General features: G+C 48.7%; 2 protein-coding genes across 8 annotated transcripts in view; both read right to left on the bottom strand.

The window, feature by feature from the left end:
• Positions 1 to 162: 162 nt before the first annotated feature.
• Positions 163 to 6,161, bottom strand: LOC120828471 (cysteine protease atg4da). Of its 4 annotated transcripts, none has more exons than XM_040192067.2 (11): positions 5,866 to 6,161; positions 4,206 to 4,456; positions 4,000 to 4,083; positions 3,745 to 3,918; positions 3,353 to 3,656; positions 3,192 to 3,256; positions 2,912 to 3,039; positions 1,934 to 2,012; positions 1,765 to 1,841; positions 1,095 to 1,214; positions 163 to 943 (listed from the first exon to the last, which is right to left on the bottom strand). In XM_040192067.2, the coding sequence occupies exons 2-11, from the start codon at positions 4,396 to 4,398 to the stop codon at positions 767 to 769; spliced, it is 1,401 nt and encodes a 466-aa protein (XP_040048001.2). In that variant the 5' UTR covers positions 4,399 to 4,456; positions 5,866 to 6,161; the 3' UTR covers positions 163 to 766. The 4 variants fall into 4 exon arrangements, with proteins under 4 accessions (XP_040048001.2, XP_040048000.2, XP_040048002.2 ...); XM_040192066.2 differs by having other exon boundaries at positions 5,862 to 6,158; XM_040192068.2 differs by having other exon boundaries at positions 4,288 to 4,456; positions 5,866 to 6,158.
• The window catches only part of LOC120828469 (microtubule-associated serine/threonine-protein kinase 1), a 28,981-nt gene continuing 10,003 nt past the window's right edge, over positions 6,096 to 25,073 (bottom strand). For 2 of the 4 annotated variants that reach the window (XM_040192058.2, XM_040192059.2), the window contains exons 3-27: positions 22,262 to 22,356; positions 21,445 to 21,520; positions 20,960 to 21,029; positions 19,570 to 19,730; positions 18,752 to 18,827; positions 17,865 to 18,074; positions 16,953 to 17,054; positions 16,156 to 16,288; positions 16,005 to 16,072; positions 15,296 to 15,372; positions 14,927 to 15,135; positions 14,294 to 14,432; positions 14,073 to 14,205; positions 13,428 to 13,593; positions 13,238 to 13,339; positions 12,627 to 12,749; positions 12,406 to 12,515; positions 12,126 to 12,286; positions 11,754 to 12,013; positions 11,441 to 11,665; positions 11,130 to 11,359; positions 10,325 to 10,447; positions 10,106 to 10,239; positions 9,835 to 10,025; positions 6,096 to 9,496 (exon numbers count right to left, since the gene is read on the bottom strand). In XM_040192058.2, the coding sequence (XP_040047992.2) occupies positions 7,956 to 9,496; positions 9,835 to 10,025; positions 10,106 to 10,239; positions 10,325 to 10,447; positions 11,130 to 11,359; positions 11,441 to 11,665; positions 11,754 to 12,013; positions 12,126 to 12,286; positions 12,406 to 12,515; positions 12,627 to 12,749; positions 13,238 to 13,339; positions 13,428 to 13,593; positions 14,073 to 14,205; positions 14,294 to 14,432; positions 14,927 to 15,135; positions 15,296 to 15,372; positions 16,005 to 16,072; positions 16,156 to 16,288; positions 16,953 to 17,054; positions 17,865 to 18,074; positions 18,752 to 18,827; positions 19,570 to 19,730; positions 20,960 to 21,029; positions 21,445 to 21,520; positions 22,262 to 22,356 (4,915 nt within the window). In that variant the 3' untranslated portion in view covers positions 6,096 to 7,955. The remainder of the gene's footprint in view (positions 9,497 to 9,834; positions 10,026 to 10,105; positions 10,240 to 10,324; positions 10,448 to 11,129; positions 11,360 to 11,440; positions 11,666 to 11,753; positions 12,014 to 12,125; positions 12,287 to 12,405; positions 12,516 to 12,626; positions 12,750 to 13,237; positions 13,340 to 13,427; positions 13,594 to 14,072; positions 14,206 to 14,293; positions 14,433 to 14,926; positions 15,136 to 15,295; positions 15,373 to 16,004; positions 16,073 to 16,155; positions 16,289 to 16,952; positions 17,055 to 17,864; positions 18,075 to 18,751; positions 18,828 to 19,569; positions 19,731 to 20,959; positions 21,030 to 21,444; positions 21,521 to 22,261; positions 22,357 to 25,073) is intronic. The other 2 variants (XM_040192060.2, XM_040192062.2) reach the window with 1 other exon arrangement.

The following is a 25,073-nucleotide window of genomic DNA, read 5'->3' as shown; positions in this document are numbered from 1 at the left end:
AAAAGGAAACAGATCCCAAATCAGCGTTTGTCTTGGTCCGCAGTCATTCAGTCATTCTGGGACGCTGAGGACGAGGCTGCTAACGGCCTGGAACAGAACCATGTGACCAAGCCCAGAAACACATTAGAGAATACAAATCAAATACAAATGAGTGTCTTCCTATTTCTTTTTGGTGAACGGTTTATTTGGATAAAAGAGCAGGAAATAAAAAAAAGTTCCAGCTGGCAAGAGTAGTCAGTAGGTTGCTGTTGTTGTTGTTTTCTTCTGAGGATGCATCCACAACATCGGACTGCGACTTCCCCAGTGAAGTCGCAGCGGGTTTCTCATGTGTGTGTCACATGTTGACAGCAATCCAATTTGATAAACTATTCAAAGGCCTCGCATCTCGTCACGGGACAGGAAACAGTGAGCGGCTGTGTATCTCACAACAACACTGGCCTTAAGCTTGTCCCTGAGAAGCGTTTCTTTTTAAAATAAATTCAAAATATGATAAGTTTATTTGGTAAATACATTAACATGATACTGTTCATGTTCAGTTTGAGATGGTAAAATAGAAAAGAAGTCATTCTTCAAAGTCCTTCAATTAAATGTTCTTCTCTTAAAACAATAAATACAGATGAGCACGCAACAGCAATAAAAAAAACAGTAGTCATTATTTTTACTTGGCCACTTCATTTCTCCTCGAGGTTATTGCTCGCTGACGCTCAGTATGTGTCGCACACTCGCAGCGTCACGTGCGTTTGATCATCGCTCTTCGTTCTCCTGCTCACAGCAGAACAAACTCGTCCATGCTGTTGCACGTGTCGACTCTTCTCCGTTCAGTCTTCCTCTGGATATACGCGATATTGTTTTGGAAAACGTGGGTCCCTCCCTGTTCCTCCTCCTGACTGCTTCCTTCAGCAAAGATGAACATGGGGTACGTCTCTGCCGATATGGAGAGAGCCTAAAGAGACCGAACGTTATAGGGAAAAGCTCAACAAAACACGTCACATTTGTCGTTTTGTAAAGTAAACATCTTTGAAAAGATCATAAAACACAATTCCGGCACACATCTTTTGATCCAATCCAGGAGTCAAGTTTTAAATGAGTCAAACCTGGTTAACGTCTGTGCGCAGGGCTTCAAAGTCCTTCTGGCCTTTGGCATAGAACCCTATGGTGCAGCTGGGGTCCATGCGACAGAAAGACATTTTCCTGGGATATTTACAGTGAAAGGACTGTGGAGAAGAGCCGAGAAAAGAACACTAATCAGAACGAGATCTCATCCGATTCAGAGAAAATATCACCATAGAAAAGGGTTTGATGTGGAGGTAATCAATTCAACATTAATACTTGGAAGCCTTTCAGTTTTTCCCAGTCAGATATTTTAGCCCTCTGCCGCATGAAACATGGAAAGATTGTGAAGCGGATCAATTCATTTGGAATTTTTACTGGGATTCTTTTTTTTAGGTCATAATATTGAGTGAGCGCTAACATTTGAAGCCCAATGTTGCAATGGAAAGCAAAACTCTAGTTGGTAAGTGATCAGAAGTTTAAAACAGTAAGATTAAATATATACAGTTAACAGTTGGCTAAAAGTATTAAACAAATGCTTCAGTCAAAAAGTAATGGATAAGTGTTCAAAACCTGTAGTTTCGGCAACAACAAAATATATATGAGATGAAAAAAGAAAATCTGATGTCATCTACAAATACAATGCCGAGCTGCAACAGGAAGAAACAAACTGAAACCGAGAAGTAAAAGAAGGGAAACCATAGTTCCTCAAACCTCCAAGGGAAAGTTCTCCCTGGTTACATCCACCGCAGGCTGACAGTAGTGAGGGTCCAAGTACAGCACATGGTCATCTTTTGCACAGCAGCGTCAGAAGGAAAGAGAAAAATAGTGAGGCGCTGACGGCCAACAGCATAATAACGTCCCCATAATGTTCTGCACATACCCTGGAAGCCGATGAAGAACAAGGAGTGCTTGGGTTTGCCCCCGATGATCCCAATGCAGCATTGCAAACTCAACAGTTTCTGTGGGGTGAGAACGAGGAACGGCTTGTTGTTGTTCTTGGAAGACAACGTTCGTTTGTGTGCTGTAGAGCAGTGATTTCTCTTTAAAAACACTACAATAAAGGAACAACGTGCAGTAGCAATCCTTCACTTTGTGATACGAGTTTCACATTTAGTAGAAATTCTCAGTATCCACGATGCAAAAACAATACGGCCGACATTTTCAAAGATGGCCACCAGAAAATGCCGTTACAAACCTGGATTGTGATTGAGCGCGAGATCAGAAATCCAATTATGCACTTAGAAAGTCCAAATTGTCAAAAGTTATAGGTCAATAATTACAAAAACAGTATTGATCAGTGGTCAATCCTCGACAAAGATATACTGTATTGTATAAAATAGAGTGTCTTGGGAACGCATACTCCAATGTTGGATGTCACACAAATAACAAATACTAAAAATGATGGCAGCCTCAACTAGATCAGTGCTTGGCACTAGGATTGAGCCGTATCAAAATACAAATGAAAATCAGTTTGTGGAAGTAGATCGACAGCTTACAAATTGTTCTCTTCACAATTCCACACTGCAGACACGAGACACCAAATGGAACACTTCCTAGGTTTGCCCTGCAGTCTTGTTGCCTTTACAACAAAAGGCTGATACAACAACATCATCGCCAGGGAAGGTGTGAAAGAAAAATGTGCCACAGGATTTTTCAGGGCCCAAATGCTCCACCATGTCATAAACAGGTACAAGACAGACTTAACTTGACCAAATTCAACGGTTCTTCTAAGCCCGCATCCTGGACAATCTCAAAAACACTGAGTGCAGCACATGTTGCTAACTTTAAGAGCCACCGAAGTGATCCGAGTGCTCGGAGGACACATCCGGAGCGACCGCGTGGAATATTGTTGGCATACTTTCACACAGGTGACGTAGGAGGGGTTGAGATCTTGTCCTCCAAGTCGCACAGGAACCAGGATGATGACGGCCTTCCAGGGCTGAGACAGAGGCCGTTCGCACAACCTCTTCACGTCTTCCAAGTAGACTGAACGCATGGGAAGAGACAAGAGACAGAACGTTCAGAATTTGTCACAGCACATTTGATTTGCTCCATCTCCTCCATCTCGTGTGAAAAAAATGGGCATGTTTTTACCTCAGATGCTTTTATTTTGAAGGTAAACTGCTCGTTTTACTCACCGGTGCAATCTTGTGCGACATACACGACTAGATCGGGAAGGTCCGCTGATGCTGCCACTGCTTTCCTGAAACAAAAAAACATTTTTTTTTTTTACAGTCCGATGATACATCTTGATGGAAGCTGGTCGGGATAAGTGGACCATCGCGACTTCGGGTCTCACCGGAGGATGTGTGCCACGATGGACGGGCCGTACCAGTCGCCGGCCTTCTTCCCTGAGCTTTTTCCCAGCTCCACCAGCTTGTGTATCCCGAAGGGGGCCGTGGGACAGTCCGCGAACCACGACACCACCCTCCTCAGATGGGCCTCCTTGGGCCGGTCCATGAGGGAATCCAAGCTCAGGTGTCGACCGAACTTATTCGGCCCTTCCTTTGCGTCCAGTCCGCGCTCTGCGGCGGCCGCGGGGCAAATCGCTAGGAGGTCCAGGTCATCTTTGACCGCATGGTAGCCAACACACCGAGTGCAACCTGCAAAGATACGGTTGATTCCATGATGCCACATTAAAACGACCAAATGTGCACGTTCAGCGTTTGAGCTTGATGGTCGTGCCGTCACCTGGTGGCACCTGGTGGCGGATTAGGCCCTGAGCCAGCAGCATCTGGCCCGTGCGTAACACGCAGCCCCAGCCGCTGTCGGTGGTCAGCGAGCCGCCGGCCAGCTGAGGGAAACCCCGTCTGTACGTCAGCCAGAGGACGGAGGCGAAGGAGCGGCGGAAGTTCTCCCTCTCATCTGAGGAACAGTGGCGGAGCTTGAATTGAAGCTCCCGCCGTTTTTTTGACACAAAGAGGAGAATTTCAAGAGACTTCTCACCGTGATCCCGGAGCTCGTAGGATTGTCCGAACATGATCACAGCAGAGCTCTTGCTGAATTTGGATTTGTGCTTCAGGGACCAGCCTGAAATGTGAACGAGTAGATAGACAGAGACAGGGGAGAGTTTCAATCTAACAAACCACGAGGGAACGCAAGCATCCCGGAAATGGAAAAACAGCCGTGTCGTCAGAGCGGTAACAACGGACCATATTTGACGCTGTTCCACACAGAGATCAACTTGGTTTTGAGTGGGCCTTGGTCCTCGGTCTCCAGGTTCTCCCCGCTCACCTCTGGGCCCGGGCGGACGGCAGAGTCGGTGGAGAGGAAGAGCCAGTCGTCCATCGGGTCGTCCGGTGACGAGTTGTCCTCACAGTGAGCCGAGGCGTCGTTTGGATTCATAACGACCAAAGAGGGCCGAGACTGAAGGTGAAGGATTACCCCTTATCGCCATGGCGACCTGCGAAGACATGTGACCCCTGAAGGACGAGGCAGCAGTGTACAGCGAGTGATTTTTCCTAAAAACAGAGAGGGGAGGGATCTGCCCCCTGGAACTGATCAGTAACCACTTATCAGTAACCACAGCGGAGGCAATAACTCTGCATGACAGTAAGTAAACAAGGAAACCAATGTCACTGCATCATGTGACTCAAGGAATTTGTGTTTGGCTGCAGCAGATCTTTGAACCACAATAACAAATTTAAATGTTACTTGAATAGAAGTACATACGTATCAGCGGATGCTTTACGTCTCAAAAGTAAAAAGTCATCATCCAACAGACAAATTTATCCAATGAGTGAAATGTTTCTACATGAAATTCTCTGATCAAAAGAAGTTTGACCTCGTTAGGCCCCAAACAGAAACACACAACACACACACACACACACACACAAAATAAAATTCATGTTACTTTCTAACAGTAAAATATACACAGGAAGTAGATAAATGATTGGCCCCATTGTAAATAATCAAATCATATTAAGTTACTTATGAAATAACCGCTAACCGTGAAAGGTAACTTTTTAAAAACTTTGGAAGAGCTGGTTAGACAACACGTGACCCGACTGGTTGTCCTTTGAGACATGATATTCATTTACTAATAACTTTACATGCCGCTCTGATTCATTTAAGTTTATTAAAAACATATTTGGACGTTAACTAGAAGTAATCTATATAAAGTCCACGTCTACACACCTACTAATGCAGACATGTTGGTATGCAGCGCAAAGTGACATCGTGGGAACATATTAGGTCTGTTGTTAGATGACTTTTACAAACAAAAACAATGGACAGCCATGATGCTCCACTTGTGTTATTTGTACTGCGATAATATTCGGTCTAGCATTGGGTATGAACGCCGGGACCGTTGAGCGAACCATCTCTGCTAACAGGAATACTACTAATATGAAACAACCCACGGTAATATTACTTATTATTATACTTCTTGGGGAAAACTGTCATCCACCGTTCAAATTCTTCGTTTCTCATTTCAAGCCTAGAAATAAAACCCATCCAGCGTAGAAACCTACGGTCGCCACTCGCAGCGACATTCAAATAATAAAAGGAAACCAGGACCGCAGAGAGCCTTCACATCTTCCGCCGCAAACTAAAGACACACCTCTTCAGACTCTACCTCCACTAAAGACTAACTAATTGTAGCACTTAAAAATTGTACTTATAACGCCACTCATCTATAGAAAATTGTAAATTGGCTTATTTGAGGAATTTGCACTGTCTTGTTTCTTGTTCTCCTGAGTTTGTACCCTATGGTTGAATTCACTTATTGTAAGTCGCTCTGGATAAAAGCGTCAGCTAAACGACATGTAATGTAATAAAATGAGGGAAGCCCGACATTCTTCACTTACCTACATTTAGGCATCGTTGTTGCTTCCTTAATTGGAGAAGGTCGTTTACTGGATACTTTTAAAAACTGCTCCCCTGCCTTCGGTTCGTGGGTGGCGAGCAGGGTCACCGCTTCCAGCAGAACGGTGAATCCACGCTCACTTCCTGTTTATACCGCTCACGCGCTGCCACGGCTCTGATTGGCTGAGAGGGGACCAATGACAGACCGTCGCGTCATGAACGAGTCAGACAGAACGAAGGGTTTCTCCGCTTTTTATTACATTTACGCACTATAGGCGTCTGCATTGGTTTTTCACAACGGTGGCAAATTCATATTTAGCAATTTAATGGGCAACAAGAGTTGTTGTGGTTTAAAAAAAAAAGAAACAACTTAATCACACACGAGGACAAAGATCGCCTGGACTGGAATTCAGGCATGGAACGAGCCTCAAAACTGCACGCAGAAGGGTACCCACACAGATATGGTAGATTCCTCAGTCTAAATGTAAAATATATAAATATTTATTTCAGTTATGCAGAAATGTACTAACCCTCCAACGTGTAAAAAAACAACAACGTTTGAATAGATAAAAAAGTTTCATAAATAAACAAATAGAAAAAAAAATCAAATAAATACATTAGGACTAGGAAATAAAAAAATGTTCGACATAAAATAAAGTGCAATTTTCTCACATCACGCCACTAAAACACAGTTCTCAACATTGGGTTAATGTCTGACGACCACGACAACTTAATGGATATAAAAGCAAAGGCTTATTAAGCTCAGACTGCAAAGCTCCTCAGCAAAATAATTATGCCTGCGGATAATTATGTATAACATGGAAAGAACCCCAGGCAACATGGACCCCCATCTTTCTTTGTATACCTCGGGACTTTCACTGTGGTGTGACGTCATCCACAAGGTGGCAGTCTAAGACAGTTCTGAGCCTGGTGTCCCAAAAGGATATGCAACACACGAACAAACACGACCCCACCACGAAGATGCTCTCGACATATCTACTCTTCTGTCTTCTATGTATAGTCTACTACCGTATCACTGACAAAGGTGCTGTGTTTCACGAAAACTGGGCACTGTTGGATTGCATAATATTCTACATTTAAGTGTAAACAACAACAAAAGAAAACAACAATGACATCATCCCGAAAAAAAAAAAGACTGGCACTTTTCTTCACACGTAACATGACACGATATATGGTGCACGCCTGCATGAATAGAAACGAGTGAGCGAGGGAGCATCTATCCTACTCTCCTGTCCGTTCTTTGCGCTCTTCGCCTCCTTTAACAGACACACTAGTTTGTTCACCTAATAGCCTAAAATATGTATAATTGCACAATTCACTACGATCAATGGAGACAACGTCAAAACAACCCAAAAGTGTGTTTGCTTGGCTTACTGTAACCCCTTTTAATGTAAGTGTAAGTGGAATAAAAAACCAAAAAAATGTGGCATCATCAGCACATTGCATAGTGTCCCTGTGCAAGTTCGTCTAATCTTCTTCTTTAAGTTCCACTTGAATTCAGCCCTTAAACAGATCTGTAGCACATCGACCGATCCATGACATCTTGGTCCAGGCCTCTCAATACGTGTGCATGTCATCTGTAGTTCAAGTATGAACTCGTTGAAATGCAGAGCGTGCGGCTCTCTGGACGAGAAGATGGCACTGGAGCGCATCTGGAATGAGTGATTGATGCCAATTCGCAACAGAAAAACTGCTCCTTTACACACAGTCAAGAGTTGTTCACAGTGTTCACCGCCTTGAGGATCGGCTTCGTATTTTTTCATCTCCCCTTTAAATATGCTTTCATTTTTCTATATACAGTGTTGGACATGCATTAAGACATAAGCCCCTCCCAAACCCTTATATACACAACATTGAACATACAGTACATACACGGGCCTACATTACGATACTATGTGTGCCGACATCTTTGTTCACCTGTAGCGCGTTCTGCATGCGTCATTTATTTGGTCGTATTTCTTCAAGTCGTGTTACTTTGGGTTACGTCAGTGTGACGCTACAGCAACCAAAAAAGAAAGAAAGAAAAAAGGCATTGCACGGAAGAGACTTTTACTGAAGCCCCTCTCCCCCCCCCATCACGGGTGGTGCTTGGAGCCGCGGCTGTTTCCTTTGTCGGACTGCAGCGCGCCGGCCGCGGCAGCCGTCTGAGCGCCGCGCCGCCCGCCCCCGGACGAGCAGTCCGCTTTCCCCGCCGCGCTGCCCCGCTTTTCCTCGCTCGACTTGGAGCCCTCCCTTACCTTGGACCCCTCTTGCGACCCCCCCTTGATGGGCGCGAGCACCGTCTTGGCCACGCTGGTCAGCTGGGTGACGAAGCTGGCCTTGTCCCCCGGCGGGGGCACGGGGCGACACTTGCCCGAGCAGGGCGACGTGGGGTTCTCCTCCACGACCTCCAGCTGCGGCCGCTCCTCCTTGGCCCCGCGGCAGCTGGTGGACAACCTCTCTGCGTTGGATCGGGCGGGAGCCGCGGCGTGGGGTTGAACCTGGGTGGGAATTGGCGGCGCGGGGCCTTTGACCTTGGTCGTCTCGGCCGCTTTACCCCCGCCTCCCTTCTCCCCCGCCTCTGCGCATTTACGAGGCTTGGACTGCTCGGCGGGAGACACTTTCTGCACGTGTCCTTTGTCAGCGCCCACGGTGCCCTTCGCTCGCTCCTCAAGCTTCTCCTGAGCTTTCGGCACAGGTGCGACGTCGGTGTGAACACTCGGCTGCTTGCCGTCTTGCTGTTGAAGGCCCTTCGATGTGCCGGCAGTCGCGGTCTTCTCACCGAGTTTACTCTTGGAGGTGGCTGCCTCACAGCTGGACGTAACCGCCGCTGGACTTGACTTCACCGCAGCTACACTTGGGCGGTTCTTCAGACCCTCGGCTGTGGCTTTGCTCAAATGAACTACGGCGGTCTTGGACTCAGCTTTGGCAGCCACGCCCTCGGCCTGCGACCCCCGTAGCGCCGAGGCTGTGGCCTGCGTGTCTTTCTCTCTCGGCGGGAGCAGGGTGTCGCGGCTGAGCGGCGACTCTTGCCTTCCCAGCCTCCTCGAGGGCTTCAGCCCACCGTACTCCCCTCCCATGGGAGGCGAGGGGGAGGAGGAGGATGAAGGAGACGGGGGAGCGGGTCCGTTCTCTCCCTCCATCTCCAGCAGGCTTTGCAGGCTGTGCTCGCAGTGGAAGGACTCCCTCCTGTAGTCCCCGTGTGACACCTCCAGGCTGTGCTTGCGTAGCGACACGCCGGTCAGCGGCGACGGCGAGGACGAGGGCGGCATGAGCGGAGCGCCCAGCTTTTCCGCCGACTGCACCCGCTGCAGCAAGGGGGACCTGGGCGGCTCTGCGCTCTTGGGCCGGGGCCGGGAGACGGGCGGCGAGGAGTGCAGCTTGGCGGGGAACGTCTGCGTGGTGTTGGAGCTCCCCACCGTGTGGCCGGAGAGAGGAGGAGGAGAGGAGGTGGTCGGCGAGGGGGTGTGAGCCAGGGGCGACAGGGGGATGTTGCCGGCGGATTTGCAGCGCGCAGAGCGGTACTGGCGGTGGAGCTTGGGAGACAGGCCGTGCAGGGAGCTGGGCCGCATGTGGTGGGAGGCTGCGGGGGAGTTGGGGGTACTGGAAGCTGGGGAGCTGCTCTGGGAGGAGGTGCCTGTGGAGAGCAGAGGAAATAGGCTTTTTGAAAATAATAGTCAACTTTGTGTATTTTTTCAGTAAGTAAAATGTGATTATGTGTTCAATTCTCCAGTGTTTCTTTCAAAATATTCACTGACATCCCAAAAACAATGATGGATCCAGAGATAAGAGAGAAAAATGGGACGACAGGAAATAAACAACATTCGACACCCGCTCTCCCCCTTCACCACCGTCGACCACTTTCAAATAGGTGCAGTGACGCCACGGTCAGGTGGGGTTAGAGCACACACAACCGCAGCGAGCGGTGGTGCGGCACTTTAACGCTCACTGCTCAAAAAATATGGAGGAGCTAACCCATGAGAGGGGACTCGGTGAGCGTGGAGCGGTAACTCTGAGTGGGCGAGCGGGCGGAGAGGCCGTGGGTGGGGGAGCCTGGGAGACTGTCCCCGGATGAAAGAGAGCGATTCAAGGAGGAGAGGCTGCGGCTGGTGTGGAGCAGGTTGGACTGCTTGGTGATTTTCCTGAAGAGGGAGCTTCTCTTCTTCCTGAAAGGAAACGCATACGGTGAGGCGAATAAAGGCGTGTAAAGCACAAAAGACAATGCATGTATATCGCAGTAACGCACTCTGGTCCCTCCTTGGCTCCGATCCGCTTGCTGCGCCGCGCCATCTTGGATTTATAGCTGGACCTCCGGGCCGGGCCGACTTTTATAGAGGTGTTCTCAAACGGAGTAGTTGTAACTGTCACCTTGTTTCCACTCTGAAGGTATATATATATATATTTAAATGATATATTATTTTAAAAGCACATTTCAACAGATCCCATAGATACACCCCATACAAACCTTCAGGATGAGCTCCACCACCTCTGTATGGACCAGACCGTGGACGGACTCTCCGTTTACATGAGTGATGAGGTCACCAGCGCTAAGACCAGCTTCCTGGGCGGGACCCCCATCCTCCACATGCTGTGGTTAGAACAAAAAAAGGCATTTACACAGGAAAGCTATCTCAATGCTAAAGCGAAACCAAGTGTCACACTTCACTAAAAGGTTTGACTCTGTTGCATAAAAGGTTGGTGATCCATCTTTCAGATATCCGTTATGATATGAAATATGGTGTGTTTTGTATTTGGTCCGCTATATTTTGCATTCTACAGGATAGATTCCACTCAGGTACGTAATCTAAAAGTTTATAACTATGCAGACGACACACAACAATGTGCATATTGCTGGTGCTCAAACCAAATAGCTGACAATTAGAAAAGGCTGCTTTAAAAGGTCTGAGGGATCATCTGATCAAACTAGATAGCATGATGCAAACGTTGGACCATAACTTACATACTTCGTCTATTCCTCCTCCTGACTTTTGCAATGTCCTTAAATGTATCAAAACCCTGAATGGTTTAGCATTGATTCCTCTTTAATCTTTATAAAGTTTATTGAACACTGTAGTATTAAATGTAACGGCAGTTTACAAGGCAGTTTTTTGTTTGTCCTATCTACTAAAAATATTAAAAAACATTTTGGATTCAATGTTTCTCTTTGGCACCCTTTAGTTTGTTGAATTTCACATGAAGCATTTTGAGCTGGGCGATGTATAAAATATGCTCGAAAAAATAAAGTTTGATAATTTGCTCTGCTCCCTCACCCAGACCATGTGATGTAGGCTGTAAACATCACTGTCTCCCATGTAGACTCTGATGGCTCGCAGAGTGAAGCCGTACTTCTTCCCCGAGCGGTGGATGGTGATGGGAGAGTGCAGGACGTTGACCATGGGAGAGTAGTCTCTGCTGGGAGAAGAGTCCCGGGAGGACGGGTTGGACGAGATGGAGTGGGGCGACATCGGGCTCGCCAGCGGGGAGGCGACATGTTGCTCCACTGAGGAGAGAGCGACGGGAGTTTAGGTTGAAAGGCAGCTTTTTTCGGGTATTTTGCTCCTGTCTTATAAGCAGCATTTACCCGCAGGGATGATGACAGACAAAGCCGTAGCGGAGGCAGATTTGATCACTTTGGTCCCTGGTCGCGGGTTACGTTTCTCTCCTTCAGCTGACAGCTGCTGGTGGCGGACCCTCCGCAGCACCAGGTCGGTGGCGGCCCCGCGGGGCCCTTGAGGGTCTGGGAGCCCCAGAACGCCGGCATTTCCTGGCAGAAGCAACGGCGCTTCAGCCGGCCTCGACACCTTCTCTGTGACACGGAGGTGACATGAAGCGCTGGTTATGAATTGTGATCAAACGCAGAATAGGGAATATCGGGAATTTTCATCTCTTCTTACCTCCGGCCGTGGGCCCGCCGCCATCTTTGAGGAGTGTTCTCAGATCGCCTTGAGAGGTGACGGCGCCCGTGGCTCCTTCTAGGGACGTCCCTCTGGTCGTCACCGGAGCCTGCCTGACGGGGACGGGCTGCTCGGAGTCGACCTCCAGAGGGGAGGCCAGGCGGTGCGTGTCCATGAGGGCGGAGAAGCGTCTTCGGGCGCCGGACGGCGGGCTGTAGTCGCTCTCGGTGAAGGAGGACTCAGAGCAGGATAAGCGCTTCCTGAGAAAAGCCCAGCAGTCAAAAGTGTTATTCTCAAGCAATATCATGTGTTTTTTATATTGTAGGGTCGTCCGTTTCTGTAAGTTGAAATAGGTCCGGTTGCGACGCTCACATCTCAGGCGATCCAGTCCTCCAGCTCTTGTCCCTTAATGTGAGGCTGCCCAGGCTTTCTCTCTTGGCCACTCGATCCTCCCGGGGCACCTTGTGCTCCCGCAGGGTCACGCCGGGGGGTTTGTGCTCCAGCTGGGACAGATGCTCCATGCTGCTGTACACCTGCGGGCCCACACAATAAAAAGGCACGGTCGGCATTGGTTTGTTCTGCATAACCGAGCGTTCGCAATTTCAAAGGGTTCAAACAATCTCTCTGTTTGGATGTGAACGTCCGCTCCGACCTTGCTGAAGCGAGGGGAGCAGGATGAAAAGCGATGGATCTCCACGGGCTCATCGTCGTTGGTGTCGTCCTCGTCGTATGACTGCACGTGGTGGTAGCGCTCGGATCGGGCTGGAGATCAATACGAAAATCAGCGTAGCTCTTACCGCCACATTTACTGTAGTAACCGTGGTAACAGGGGGCCGTGCGGTCCGTGCCCCTAATCCCATGCTGGAGACTTACTGTCAAAGTAGCTGGTGTCTTCCTCTGACTCGAGGTGAGGAATGAACTCAGCCTTCTGTCTCAGTAGGCTGTTCCAGTTCACCGCCGCGAAGAACGAGTGCTGCTTCACTTCGAAAGCACCGCCTGCAGGCCGGGGGGGAGGGAGGGAGGGGCGACACGGAGACAGGCAGGTAAGAGGCATTTTAACCCAGATGCTAGGCGACTTATTTGGGTAAAGTGAACTGTGAGCCTAGCGGCTAGAGAGTTAGTGTTCCAGGTCAGTGGTTCTCAACAACAAGGGTACATGCAACATCACCCCAGGGGCTGAGGCCATTTGTAATGATTTAGAAAGAATGAAACAAAACACATATTGACAGAGCAGCACTTTGGAGATTAAATTAAATTTGAGTTAAAATTGTTTGCTGATAATAATAATAATGAAATAGTTAAAGATAATAAAGAAAGATAATAGTAATGAATGCTTTAAATTGTTGGTTGATAATGGCAAATAAAGTTTTGATTGCAAAAACTTAAATCCTAAACCACACAAAAACATTTACCTCTAGAAAAATGTAAAAAGGGCCGATGGTTTTGGCCAAACTAGATCCTGCAGGGACGACCGGGTGACTGACCTGTGCCTAGTCGAACTAGTGGATTGGTCTGCAGCAGGGAGGAGATGAGGTGCTGGGCGTCGACAGGGAGAGCCTCATCCCCTTCTGGCCACACTATGTCGTCTACAGTGAGGAGAGAGAGAGAGGAAATGCGTGAGGAAAAGTGTGTTGAATTAAAGGATCATGTAACTTCGGCCCTTTGGTCCCTCACCTGTAATGACCTGCCCGAACAGCTCCTCCGGGGTGTCTCCAAAGAAAGGAACGCAGCCCAGCAGGAACTCGTACAGGATGATGCCCATAGCCCACCAGTCCACCGGCTTCCCGTAACCTTGACGGAGAATAACCTCCGGGGCGATGTACTCTGGAGTTCCGCACACCTGAGGAAAAAATGGATTTCTTCTTCAGTCATATTCTATGCATGGTTCCACCCGGCTAAGGAGACCACCTTGGAGGTGCCAGGAGAGCCCCAGCCAGGGGTTTTCATGAGCAGATGGCTTATGCGCTGAACAGATTCAGACACGGCGAGGCTTAGTTTTAAAGCGCGAGCGCTGAAGGAAAGCCTCAAGCAAATAAACCTCACCTAAAAAAGGAGAATTTGATTATAATGACGGAGGGCAAAAAAAAACGGGCGGATTGTTCTGCCGGCTGTGTTCTCCTCGCTTCAGATGTGCCTGGCACACAATGACGGGGGAATATCTTTGCATAGAGATGAAGACATCGAAGGACGTTTCATGTCGGAACGTCACCTGGGAGACGCAGCATACGGCTACATCGGGGGATTATTTCAAAAGGGAAATCAAAGGAACTCTGCGTTGCCGGAGTTACCTCCAAATGGATTTGGAGTCGTTTGTCTTACCTGTTTATCCAAGAACTCACGCGTGTCCTTCTCTATGTGCCCCTCGTACAAGTTGGTGGTCAGACTCATGAGACCCATCTTAGAAAGGCCAAAGTCTGTGAGCTTGATGTGACCCATCGCGGTGATCAGGAGGCTGACAACATATCAAACGGTGAATGCACACATTCTTTTTAAACAGCGAAAGCAACGGCGTCGTCTACAGCGCTACGACCCCGTCTTACTTGTCGGGCTTGAGGTCACGGTGCACGATGCCGTAGTTGTGCAAGTACTCCAGCGCGAGCACGGTCTCTGCGAAGTACATGCGCGCCATCTCCACGGGAAGGGCCCCGATGTTCTTCAGCAGGGTGGCACAGTCTCCACCTGCCGGCACAAGTCAACATTTGATCGGTCTCGCTGCCGCACCTCCGGCCCCCGACCCCCCGACCCCTCGAGCCCTATAGACCACCTCAGACGGCCGCACAACACGCACAACACAACGCACTCCTTGAGCCTGCATTAGCATGCGATGAACGCTAGTGTTGCATATCCATACTGCATGCTTATTCTAAACGCACACTATTAGTTAGTCAATGAAAATAACACAATAAATGGACAGGGGATGAAACAGCGTTGCATTCTAAAGTCAATCGACTTTAAAATAAAATATATGATATATAAAAATATATTTTTATATGTATATATATACACACACACACACACACACACACACAATGTGTAGTTGAAATGGTAATAGCCTGACAAGGAACACAACTCATGACATAATTGAGAAGGTTGATTTGAACCAAATTATTTTTTCCCACCGTCACACACACACACACACACACACACACACACACACACACACGTATACTTACCCTCTACGTACTCCATGACCATGCACAGGTGCCGGCGGGTTTCGAAGGAACAGAACATGGAGACGACAAAGGGATTCTCTGCGAAGGTGAGGATGTCTCTCTCCACGAAGGCCTGCTGGATTTGGTTCCTCAGGATCAGGTTCTGCTTATTGATCTTCTTCATGGCAAACCGCTGGCGGGTCTCTAGGTGACGCACCAGGTACACGGCGCTAGTGCACACACACACACACACACGCACAAAGAGGGGCACGGGTTACTCGCAAGCTGTGGCCGCCGCGTTGCTCGTAAAACAAAGTCAATTAAATAAATATAAAAGTAGTGTCCCTGACATGTGGAAGTAACGCGGGTACGCCCTCACGTGCTACTCACCCGTAGGCTCCGTTACTGATCAGCTTGATGCTCTGGAAGTCAGCTTCTTCTGGCGCTTTCATCGCTCTCATCTTACCCTGTGGATCCGAGATCGCAATGCCGATATCAAAGATGATCCAACATGACGGAAGACATTTAGATTGTCTCACTGTCAGGAAAAATTGCATATTCTTCTGGCACTGTAACTGCAGCGATGCCCATTTAAATAATAACTAAAATACATATATATATATATATATTATTGGCCTACTGCATTTTGGCAGTTGGAGGCCTAATGCTGCAGGGATGGCCCACAGATTCAAAGGATCCTGTTTTTAATGCATCAGCATATATTAACTAAATTAGATGTGTGTGTGTATATATGCCGAGTCATTAGTAAATGAAGCAGACCTTTTCTGTGAAAAGCCACTTCATAGTCACTCAGCAGAAATTAATTAGTAGAGTTACAGTTTACATCACCGTCTGTCCAAAATGTCGTGACTGCGTATTCATCATATTATTAAACATTTGTGTGAAATTGTGAGAATTAGCGTTTGAATTCTTGAGCTGTGAGCAGAAAGGTGTTTCGTGTGTTCACAATCTATCCGTGCGTCATTGATTCCAGGTGGACGTTGGGCCCAAATTTGAGACATCGCGTCCACGAGGGTGGAGCAGCTCTCTCCATGGCGGATGCGGAGAAAACGGTTGACGGGTTAATCGCGGGTCTCACCTCCGTCGAGTCATCGGTTTCGGGCGTTAGCGGCCCCTCGCTGTCGTAGCTATCGAGAGTTACCATATCTGGCGACGGACAAAGCGCAGTTTAAGCCGGACGTCGGCGCATTCATCTTGTGGCGAGTCACATCTGTGCGTTTCTGTCTCACCTTCAATAAGGTCTCTGGTCAGTCCCAGCTGGCTGATGATGTACCGGGGAATGTCCGTCTTCATCAAGTGACCCTCCTTGGCGTGGTCCTCTGCTGCCTCCAGCAGATGGTAGAACTCCTCGGGATTGAACTCCTGGAAACCAGTTGAGACGCGAGCGCCGACGTTAATCAGCCATTTCTTCCATATCCAAGTGAAGCCAGCGCTTTGAGCGGTTAGGGGACGATTCTGGAGCGAGTCCAAGGCCGCTTTCTGGGAGGAGCCGTCGACTTTCCCTTTGAAAGCTACACTTTACAAGCTGTATGTTGTATTTAACCATACATCTTTCATTCCACCCCCCCCCCCAAGAATCATTGGGCCAGTGCAGACCAGATAATAAAATGATAGAAACTAGGAATAATTCCTCATGTTAAGCATTTTAAACTGTGGCATGACTCATCGAGTGGTGAGACGCTTATAAAACCACAGCGAGACAAACACACACACACAGGGGGGCTGCCGGCTGGTGTCAGCCGTACTGTGGCGAGGCAAATTCTAATCTAAATGTAAATCCAGACGGCCTGCACCGTCGCTTTCAGTTAGATTTTCTGCCCCCTGCTGTGTGGTACATCGGGGGGGGGGGCTTAATTGCTTTTAATGGGCTAGCAAAACAAGTGTCCGTGCCAACGCTTAACTGAAGAAAATCCGTTCGTCTCGAGTCACAAGCGGTACGTGCCCCGTGGAAAGCTTCTGCGATGAAGGGCAAGGGGGGGGGGGGGGGGGAGGACCGAGAACGTGGCGGCGTAGAACGTCATCTTACCAGACACTCCAGAAGCCTGGCCGGTCGGGAGATGACGATGAGAAGCTTCTTCGCCAACTCCGTGACGAAGGCTACCTCGGTGCTCTCCGAACGCTCGAAGGCCTGACACACAGAGAGAGAGACACAGAGAGAGAGACACAGAGAGAGAGACGCACAGAGAGAGAGAGACACACAGAGAGAGAGAGACACACAGAGAGAGAGACACAGAGAGAGAGACACACAGAGAGAGAGACACAGAGAGAGAGACACACAGAGAGAGAGACACACAGAGAGAGAGAGACACACAGAGAGAGAGACACAGAGAGAGAGACACACAGAGAGAGAGACACACAGAGAGAGAGACACACAGAGAGAGAGAGACACACAGAGAGAGAGGAGAGATTTGGGCCCAAGAAGACAGACGTGGTGAGAAAAGCTTAAAAAAAAAAGCTGAGACATTTGATCATCATCTGATTCTGAAAAAAACACCCCAGAGTAATGCCAGCGATCTAATCAAGCCGGCAAAATGAGATGGGTGATGAAATTGCCTGATACCTGTTATGGTCTCCGAGCTCGATTAGCCTGCATTTACCGCAACGATTTCAATCCCGTCTCCTCTCAAAAGGCATCACAGGTTTAAATGAAATTAGGAGACTTGAGCTCCCACAGCATCACATCACCGGAGGATGGACGAGTTAGTTTCATGGTCTCTATCATGTGAAGCTTTTCAATGCTAAGGAAATGTAATACTCTTTATGTTTTTGTCCCAATATTAAAATCCTATGTTATTATTTAGTTTTGTATTTGTGTAAAAATGTAAATTAAAAGTGCAGATATTTTTTTTCTCTTCAAAATGACAAATTTCGTTGCTTCTGAGGGCGGAACCATAAAGCTGTCGAGGTTTGTCAGCACTGAATCTTTTGTTAAACTCACATCCTGAAGAAGCTTCTCCAGGTTCTCCTGCAGCTCAAAGAAGTAGACGGAGGTGATGAGGCCCTCGCGGGACTTGGCCAGGCAGTCCCTGGACAGCTCGGCGATCTGGTGGTGAATGAAGCTGAGGACTCCGTCGGCCAGCGGGAGAACGTTCTCCGGAGAGAAAGCCTGGATGAACTCGGCCAGCCTCCCCTCCATCTGTGCTGTGGCCTGGTGGAGCGCCGGAGACCAGGAGCGATGGTGAGAATGGGCAGAGTAGGAGCGTCAGCAGTTACGTCGACAAAAGTGTTCCTTCAGAAGACCCAGGGCCATGTGACCCGAGGTTCAGAACAGCGTGGCGCCGCGGCTTTGCTCTGACTTTTGTCCCATTTGAATTCCGTGAGGAGAAGAGCTTTTACCTCCAATGAACTCATTACTGCCCAATTTCCTGGGGCTTGATTTGTATCTCTGGGGATCCTGTCGGCGTGTTTCCTTTGATACAAACCACGGCCGGCCAAGAGAGTAAAGGGAAGAAACACGGGGAAAAAAAGGGAGAGTCTCTTTGTTGAACTGTTCAGTGAGTGCAGTGACTACACTTAATATTCTCCCTCGCTGCGTAAGCGCACCGCGACTTGGCAGCGCCACATAATCCCGTTTGCTGTGGTTCAGCAAACACCCCCGGCTCCTTTTTTATTTTATTTTCCTTTAACTCTGATTAGCGTTTACTGTGCAAATATCTGAACACGCTCAATCGTAAATTAAATCCCCTTTTTATTTCTCTAGAATATGAGCTCTGATTAAATAGGATTAGAAGGACGTGAGACATTGGTTTACTGCTTTGTGGGTTATGGATTTGTTCACGGCTTTCTTATGGAGAATGATATTTATCGTGTGTGTGTGTGTCTCACCTTTGGAAAGCGATCTTTGTACACATGGTTCATCATGACTATCTCGTTATCATAACAGGAGGAGGAGCGCCCCGGGCTGGGAAGAGGAGGGAATATAGTTAACATTTAAAACATTCGGCTTTTCACAAAGAAATGTGTTATAATGCGCTCTGACAACCAACACCTGAACCGGGTTTAAGATTGGAAAGTGCTAATTAGCACTTACACTCACGCAATAAAAGTAGTTTATGTCTATCCGGTTCAATATTAAGTGAGACTGTAAGTAAAAATAACATATTTACCATCTAGAAAAATTGAAGACAAAGCAAACAAATCACTCAAATGTCAGCGTGTTTAAAACTGACATTACAGGGTTATTATGTTGAATCTTTTCCCTCCGCAAAACTGTAACTTAGGCTCTAAGTGAGGTAAATGAACTCTTTATATATTATTTGAAGTTACTACTTGCTGAACTGATTACGCCAACAATAACAACGCTGTATAATAAAAAGGCAGCCAAATGTGTATAAGCAGCGTCTGGTTTAATTTAGCTAAAAACGGAAATCATAAATTACTAGTCTTACTAGACCAAGAAGATTAGTGATCTAGTGACCTTGCCCGAATATACACACTGAAACCTCTCCTGTTAACATGTTAATTTCACATGCTGATAGAATCCGGCATGTTATCTTTAAACCAGGAGGTTACGTAAAAGCCATGATGAGATCAAGCAGCGGCAACCCCAGTAAATCTGCTTTTACAGCATCATTTCATCAAAGAGGATGGTGCTTTTGGGCCGTTTTAATCTGCTGGGTGGTGGTGGTGGTGGTGGTGCTGACCTGAGACTGCGGGAGCGCGGGCGCATGTGCGGAGAGCAGTGGCCCCCGTCGTCATCCGTGATGCTCTCGGTGCTGCCAAAGTGCTTGGATAAGAAGTGGAGCTCATCCATGGTGGGCTGGAAGGGCAGCTGGTGCAAGCGCTCCTGAGAGGAGCTGGAGGACTGGAGCGAGGGAAATGCCGAGGAGGACGAGGAGGGCAGGCGGCGGCAAAAAGGGTGGAGGAGGAAGAGGAAACGGGCGAGGGCGGGGAGAGGATTAGGAGTGCCGGGGAGAGAGGGGGGGGGGGGGGGGGGGTTAGCAGATGAGGACGAGAAACAGGAATATCAGAGTGGGGGGAGATGGACCAACAGCCTCATTATAAATACATTATTACTACATTTTGCAGGGACAGTAGGACTTTTAAATGTGAATAAAGGTGTCCAATGTCTCACAGACAGACCTTCGTCTCGCCCATCCTTCGCCTTCATCAGAGCAGTGAGACCTCAAGCTTTTACATTTACTTTGCTTACCGAGGGACGGATCCCTGATCCATCACAGGTGACTGATTTAAAAAGGGAGGAATGAAGCAAAGTTCATGCGCGTCCTACTGATCCATGTCTGTCAACACGGTGTTGGTGAGAGGAGAGTTTATGGGCTGTTAGCCGCTTCCCCCTGTTTCTAGTCGCTGCGCTAACAGGTTTCTGGCTGTAGATTCAGATCTACGGCACAAACGTGACCGTCGTGTTCATCTTCTCAGAGTATTGTTGGCAGTGTGTTGTTTGAGTGTTCAATGATTTGAAGACTTTCAACAGAAGCTACATAATGATGATGAAGTCATTGGCACGGTGAGATTCTGACGGAGGATAAAAAATGAGACTCTAGAGATGTGGTAATCGTAGTAGTTTTTCCCGTGGATCCCAACCTTTTATGTTTGACCTAAAGCTGCCATTCTTGATTTGCATTAAGAACTGACTGTTCTTTAAGACTTTAAGAATTATGTAAAAGTGGATATTGATAAAAATGAAATATTTTGGTTTAATATCAAAATTTGTATTCATACTTCTACCATTTTACTGGGGAGGCTGTAATAATATGCTTAACAAGACATTTTTAGGAAACCAAAATGTTTTGATTGTTTTTCATTAAGTGAGCATGCACTGTGAAGAGTTGCGTTCACAGCAACCTGTCAATCAAAGCCAACCCTGCTTCATAGACTATTTGACTCTAAATGGAGCATCGTTTTTGAAATGAACATCATGCTGTATTGAAGAACACAAGTGGGCCCATGTTTCATGTAATAAATCCAGTGAGGAGAAGAAGAGTCCTTTCTCATCTTCTGTACACCTTGTATAGATGTGTAGTGGCTGGGAATCCCTTTGTTATGTGAGTGGGGGTGTGAGAAGTTGTTTACCGTCGAGCTGGGCGTGTTGGTTCCATATCCAGAGGAAGGCAAAGACGCCAAAGACCATCGGCGTCCGTCTCTGCAGAGAACACACGCGAGGCATCAGTTAAAAACCTGCCGCACGCAGAAAGCCCAGACACGTGTTTGCTTGGCTTTTAACTGTCTAGAAATATCATTACTTATTAGTACCAGTGAACTAATTCTGACAGGAGACAAAACCCTGACAACTCTTTCTCCCCCATATAATGTGGAGTCATCTCAATTTCAGCAGCAGTGAAGAAATAGAACCCATTAGAGCGATGACCTCTGTCCCGTGCAGTTTGTCCCGGGGGCTTTTCTCGGGAAAAAAAAGCCATTCCTCCATTGGTTTTGTGCACATTGAGGCATTGTTTTGTTAAAACGTTCACCAAAGTGTTGCCACAAAGCCGGAGGAGCCCTCTCGTCTAAATGTAATGTTGACCGGGGACGAGTAAACGCTCAACATATGCAGCGACCTTCTGGAGGAGGCGAAGGAGAAGTGCGCCGGGTTGCTGGGGGAGAAGTTTCGCGGGCTGTCCAGGGGGCTGCTTCCTGGTGGGGGGGGGACAAGACATGGGACACAGGATGAGACGCAAACTTGGAAGGAGGTTTAGAAAGAGAAAGTTCAACAAAGCATCGCACCGAGTCTGTGGCTCAACGCGACCGCCTGACTCCCGTCGGCTCGGCTTTTCGGGGGAGTAAAAGGGGGTGAAATTGATTTTTTAATTCTTTTTCAAATCACAAAGCCCTATCATTGATTTTCAGCCTGAATAATATTTTGTAGCTTTTTATCCCTCCTGCCTTGGTCTGTTGGCGCTTTGAAAACTGGACTGAAAGATGTGATTGGCGGCTTTTTCATAGACGGAAATGAGGTCGAGGTTGTAACCTACACCAGCGTTTTGTCTGGATCGCATTCAGGGATCAAACCGTGACGAGGTGCCGCTCATTTCCACCACAAGGAGAAGAGTCAAGATGCACGGGGGCCGTTTGGTATTGACCATTTATTTAATGTCAAACAGTACTCATAGTTTTACATTTTGGGACATTTGCTTCTCCATTATCCTGAGCAGTTTGATGCCACTGAATACTGGATATAAAACTAGAGCCAGCGGCCGGTCAGCTTAGTTCAGCGACTTGAAACAAAGTAAAAAATGGAGGAGCACAGATACTAAATAAGCAAGGGAGATAAAACGGTTTTATTAGTGAGCCTCAGGCGGATTTGGTGTTTCGTATCATCTGTATCAAGGCAGAGCCATGCAAGAAGTCAAAGTCACCGCGCATTCCTCCACGTACCGAGGTGCCCGGGGAGGGGGAGAGGCGAGTGAGGGCGAGGCAGCGTGGGAGAGGTGGTGGTCAGGATCAGGCTTTTCCTGTTGCTTGTTCGGCAACTGCGGAGGAAATAAAAACACAGAGAGAGAGACGCAGGTAAACACCGCGCGGGAGGGGGGGGGGGCACGCGATGGAGGAGAATTCAATTTCCTCCGTCATCCATCCCTGCCCGCCTGCCTCCGCCCGGCCCAGATAAGAAATGAGCGCCCGGGGGGGGGGGGGCGGCAGACGGAGATGAGAGGCCGAGTTAAGGGAGAACAGGGGCGACAGGCGAGGGAGGAAAAGGATGGACGAGCTCAATTAATTGATGTTTCAGGCACTTAATAGCAGTCGCTACAACACTGAGTCACCTCCGTATCCGCCTGTGGACTCACGTTCACACCTCAAACACCATTATGAGGAAGCGTTTCTTAAACCCTCACAATTTAATGCAAAGGCTTTTCAAAATAGGCTTTAGTTTCCAAAATACTGTGTGTGTGTGTGTGTGTGTGTGTGTGTGTGTGTGTCATAACAGCAGCTGGGAATAAAGAGGAGCACTACTTTGTCTTTGACTTCCTCTCTCTCTCTCTCTCTCTCGGTCACATGGGTTTACATGTGAGCAGGACACATTAGCCGCTCTACACGCACACACAAACGCACACCCTCGTGACGCTCGCAGTGTCGGCACAGGAGTTGACCGAGCTGAAGCGCAGCGCGAGGAACAGAGAGGCAGAGGATGCGCTGTTTTCAACCCCCCCCCCATCATACAGTTGTTTGGATTAAGGCTCCTGACACAGACCTGAAAAGCTCTCTAGGCCGCTTCGCGTGTACCTTTTAACGCGGCCTCTAACTCGGCCCCCTGTGGGATTGCAAGAGAAACACGCGGCGAGCTTCGTCCTGCACGTATGGTGACCGCTTACGCCCGTGCCAGTGAAGGCGTCGCAACACGTTTACAAAACAGAGCCGGCGCCACCTCATCTATCGGCCATTCAAACCGCGCGCAGGATGTCCCGATCGATCCGATCCTTAACTGGCCCTGTTGATATTGGTTGGATTGAACGGGCCGGTCCGATAAACTGCGGTTGTGCCATTTCACACCCTCCAAATTGGATCAATCAAATCCTGACACTGTTCTTTAACCTTAAAGCGCTCGCGGCAGCACAGTCGATGCGCCCGGCTGATGGCGGCGAGGCCTTTCGCCTCATCGGCCGAGCGCGCTTCACATCAGTAAGACGGAGGGGGGGGGGCGCTCTGGCCTATTCTTGGTTCATGGATTCTCAGCGCTGCAGGAAATCGATGGGGGCCGGCTGTAAACACAGAAACTCTCTCACACACACACACACACGCACGGCGCACTGCCCCCCCCCTCCCCCCCCCCCCCCGCCCTGTGAGCTGTCAATACACCTGGTGCTATGTGTATGAACCCGTCGCCGCTGAACTGACAGTCCAAATTTCAGAGCGGCGCCCTAGATGGTGGTTCAAGATCAAGGAAGGGGAGGCGGGGGAGGATGAAGAGGGCCGGAGTGAGGGATGGAGGTGTGCAGGAGACGTAGGTGGGTCAGAGAGTGCGATTGTGACATGAGAGCAAGATGAAGGTAAAGTCGATTTATTACGGGGGAACGGGGTGAGTGCAGGTTCAGTGAGGGGGGAGACGGGGGGGAGATTAGATATGCAGGAGGAAGGCGCTCTCAGCATCCACAAAGGCGCAAGGTAAACATGACCCAGTTCCTCCCACCATTACACACACACGCACACACTGTGTGTAGTCGCACTGCACAAACGAGGGCGTAGACAGAGCACATGGGGGAATATTGTCCACTGAAGGCAGATGATATGGGGGAGGGGGGCGGGGAGGGTGAGGGGGGGTTGTGGCTCTGACTAAGCCCAATAAACAGGAGCCTCTTCCTCGGCAACATTAACACCAGGAGCACCTTTACTTCCTTATTGATCAAACCCCGAGCTGCATTCATATGAAACGCAGAGACGGATAAGGGAGCACTTCAGAGAGGAGAAAGGGAGAAGGGAGGAGGGGGGAGGGGGGGCACGGAGGGAGGAAAGGACTGGGAGAGGACGGTGTCTTTACCTCCGCAGCGAGAGAGAGGGAACGAAGAACGGGGCGGGTGGATAAAATGAAGAGCATGAATCACGGATATGAACGAGAGGAAAGGGACACTTTGTGTCACATGCAAACATCACGTTCCATAGCAGCACGAGAGGAAGCGCTTCATTCCGCGGGAACAAGAGACTTGGGGGGCGTCTACAGGAGAGACAGGCAGCCGCGGTCACCTGGCGGCTTGTTGCTATGCAGCGGGCGGCGGGGGGGGGGGGGGCCTTGGGACAACGCCGGGAGAAGGAGAGGACAGGGAGGAGGAATGCGGATAAGTCGCTGTCGTGTATTGACTCCGTATTATTGTCCAGCAGGTCAGTGAGCTGCAGCACTAGAGGAGGACACTCGGGTGACCGGCCTCCCGCTGACCTCCTTTCGGCTTTTGCACATAATTGGTTAAAGTGAAGAGTAATGGCTCATTTGGTAACAGAGTGTGTGCGCGAGGGTGACTTTGTCACAGTGCACCTGAGCCGAAGCACCCGAGGGAAACACACACACTGCGTAGAGTTTATAGGGAAAGAAGAAGGCAGGAAGCCTTGATGATCTCTGCAGTAGAAACGTCGCTGCTTAGGTTACATTCTGCAGGTTTCTAAACTGTTGTTAAAGGAATGTGCGGGGGAGCTGTAGGGTAAACAAAACACAGTGGATGTGCTCTAAAGGGGCTTTCTTAGTTATTGGTGTGCCCCGTTT

This window comes from Gasterosteus aculeatus, chromosome 11, assembly GCF_964276395.1.
Source record: "Gasterosteus aculeatus chromosome 11, fGasAcu3.hap1.1, whole genome shotgun sequence".
Classification (NCBI taxonomy): Eukaryota; Metazoa; Chordata; class Actinopteri; order Perciformes; family Gasterosteidae; genus Gasterosteus; species Gasterosteus aculeatus.
The sequence above is the reverse complement of the archived record's forward strand: the minus strand, read 5'-3'. Positions and strand labels throughout refer to the sequence as shown.

Bases quoted from the DNA above. Each gene is read 5' to 3' on its own strand.
- LOC120828471 (XM_040192067.2), bottom strand. From the start codon at position 4,398: ATGAATCCAAACGACGCCTCGGCTCACTGTGAGGACAACTCGTCACCG. The intron at 4,084-4,205 runs GTCCGTTGTTAC...TTCACATTTCAG, and splicing joins GTGGAACAGCGTCAAATATG to GCTGGTCCCTGAAGCACAAA. The intron at 944-1,094 runs GTTTGACTCATT...CGGTCTCTTTAG, and splicing joins TGCGCACAGACGTTAACCAG to GCTCTCTCCATATCGGCAGA.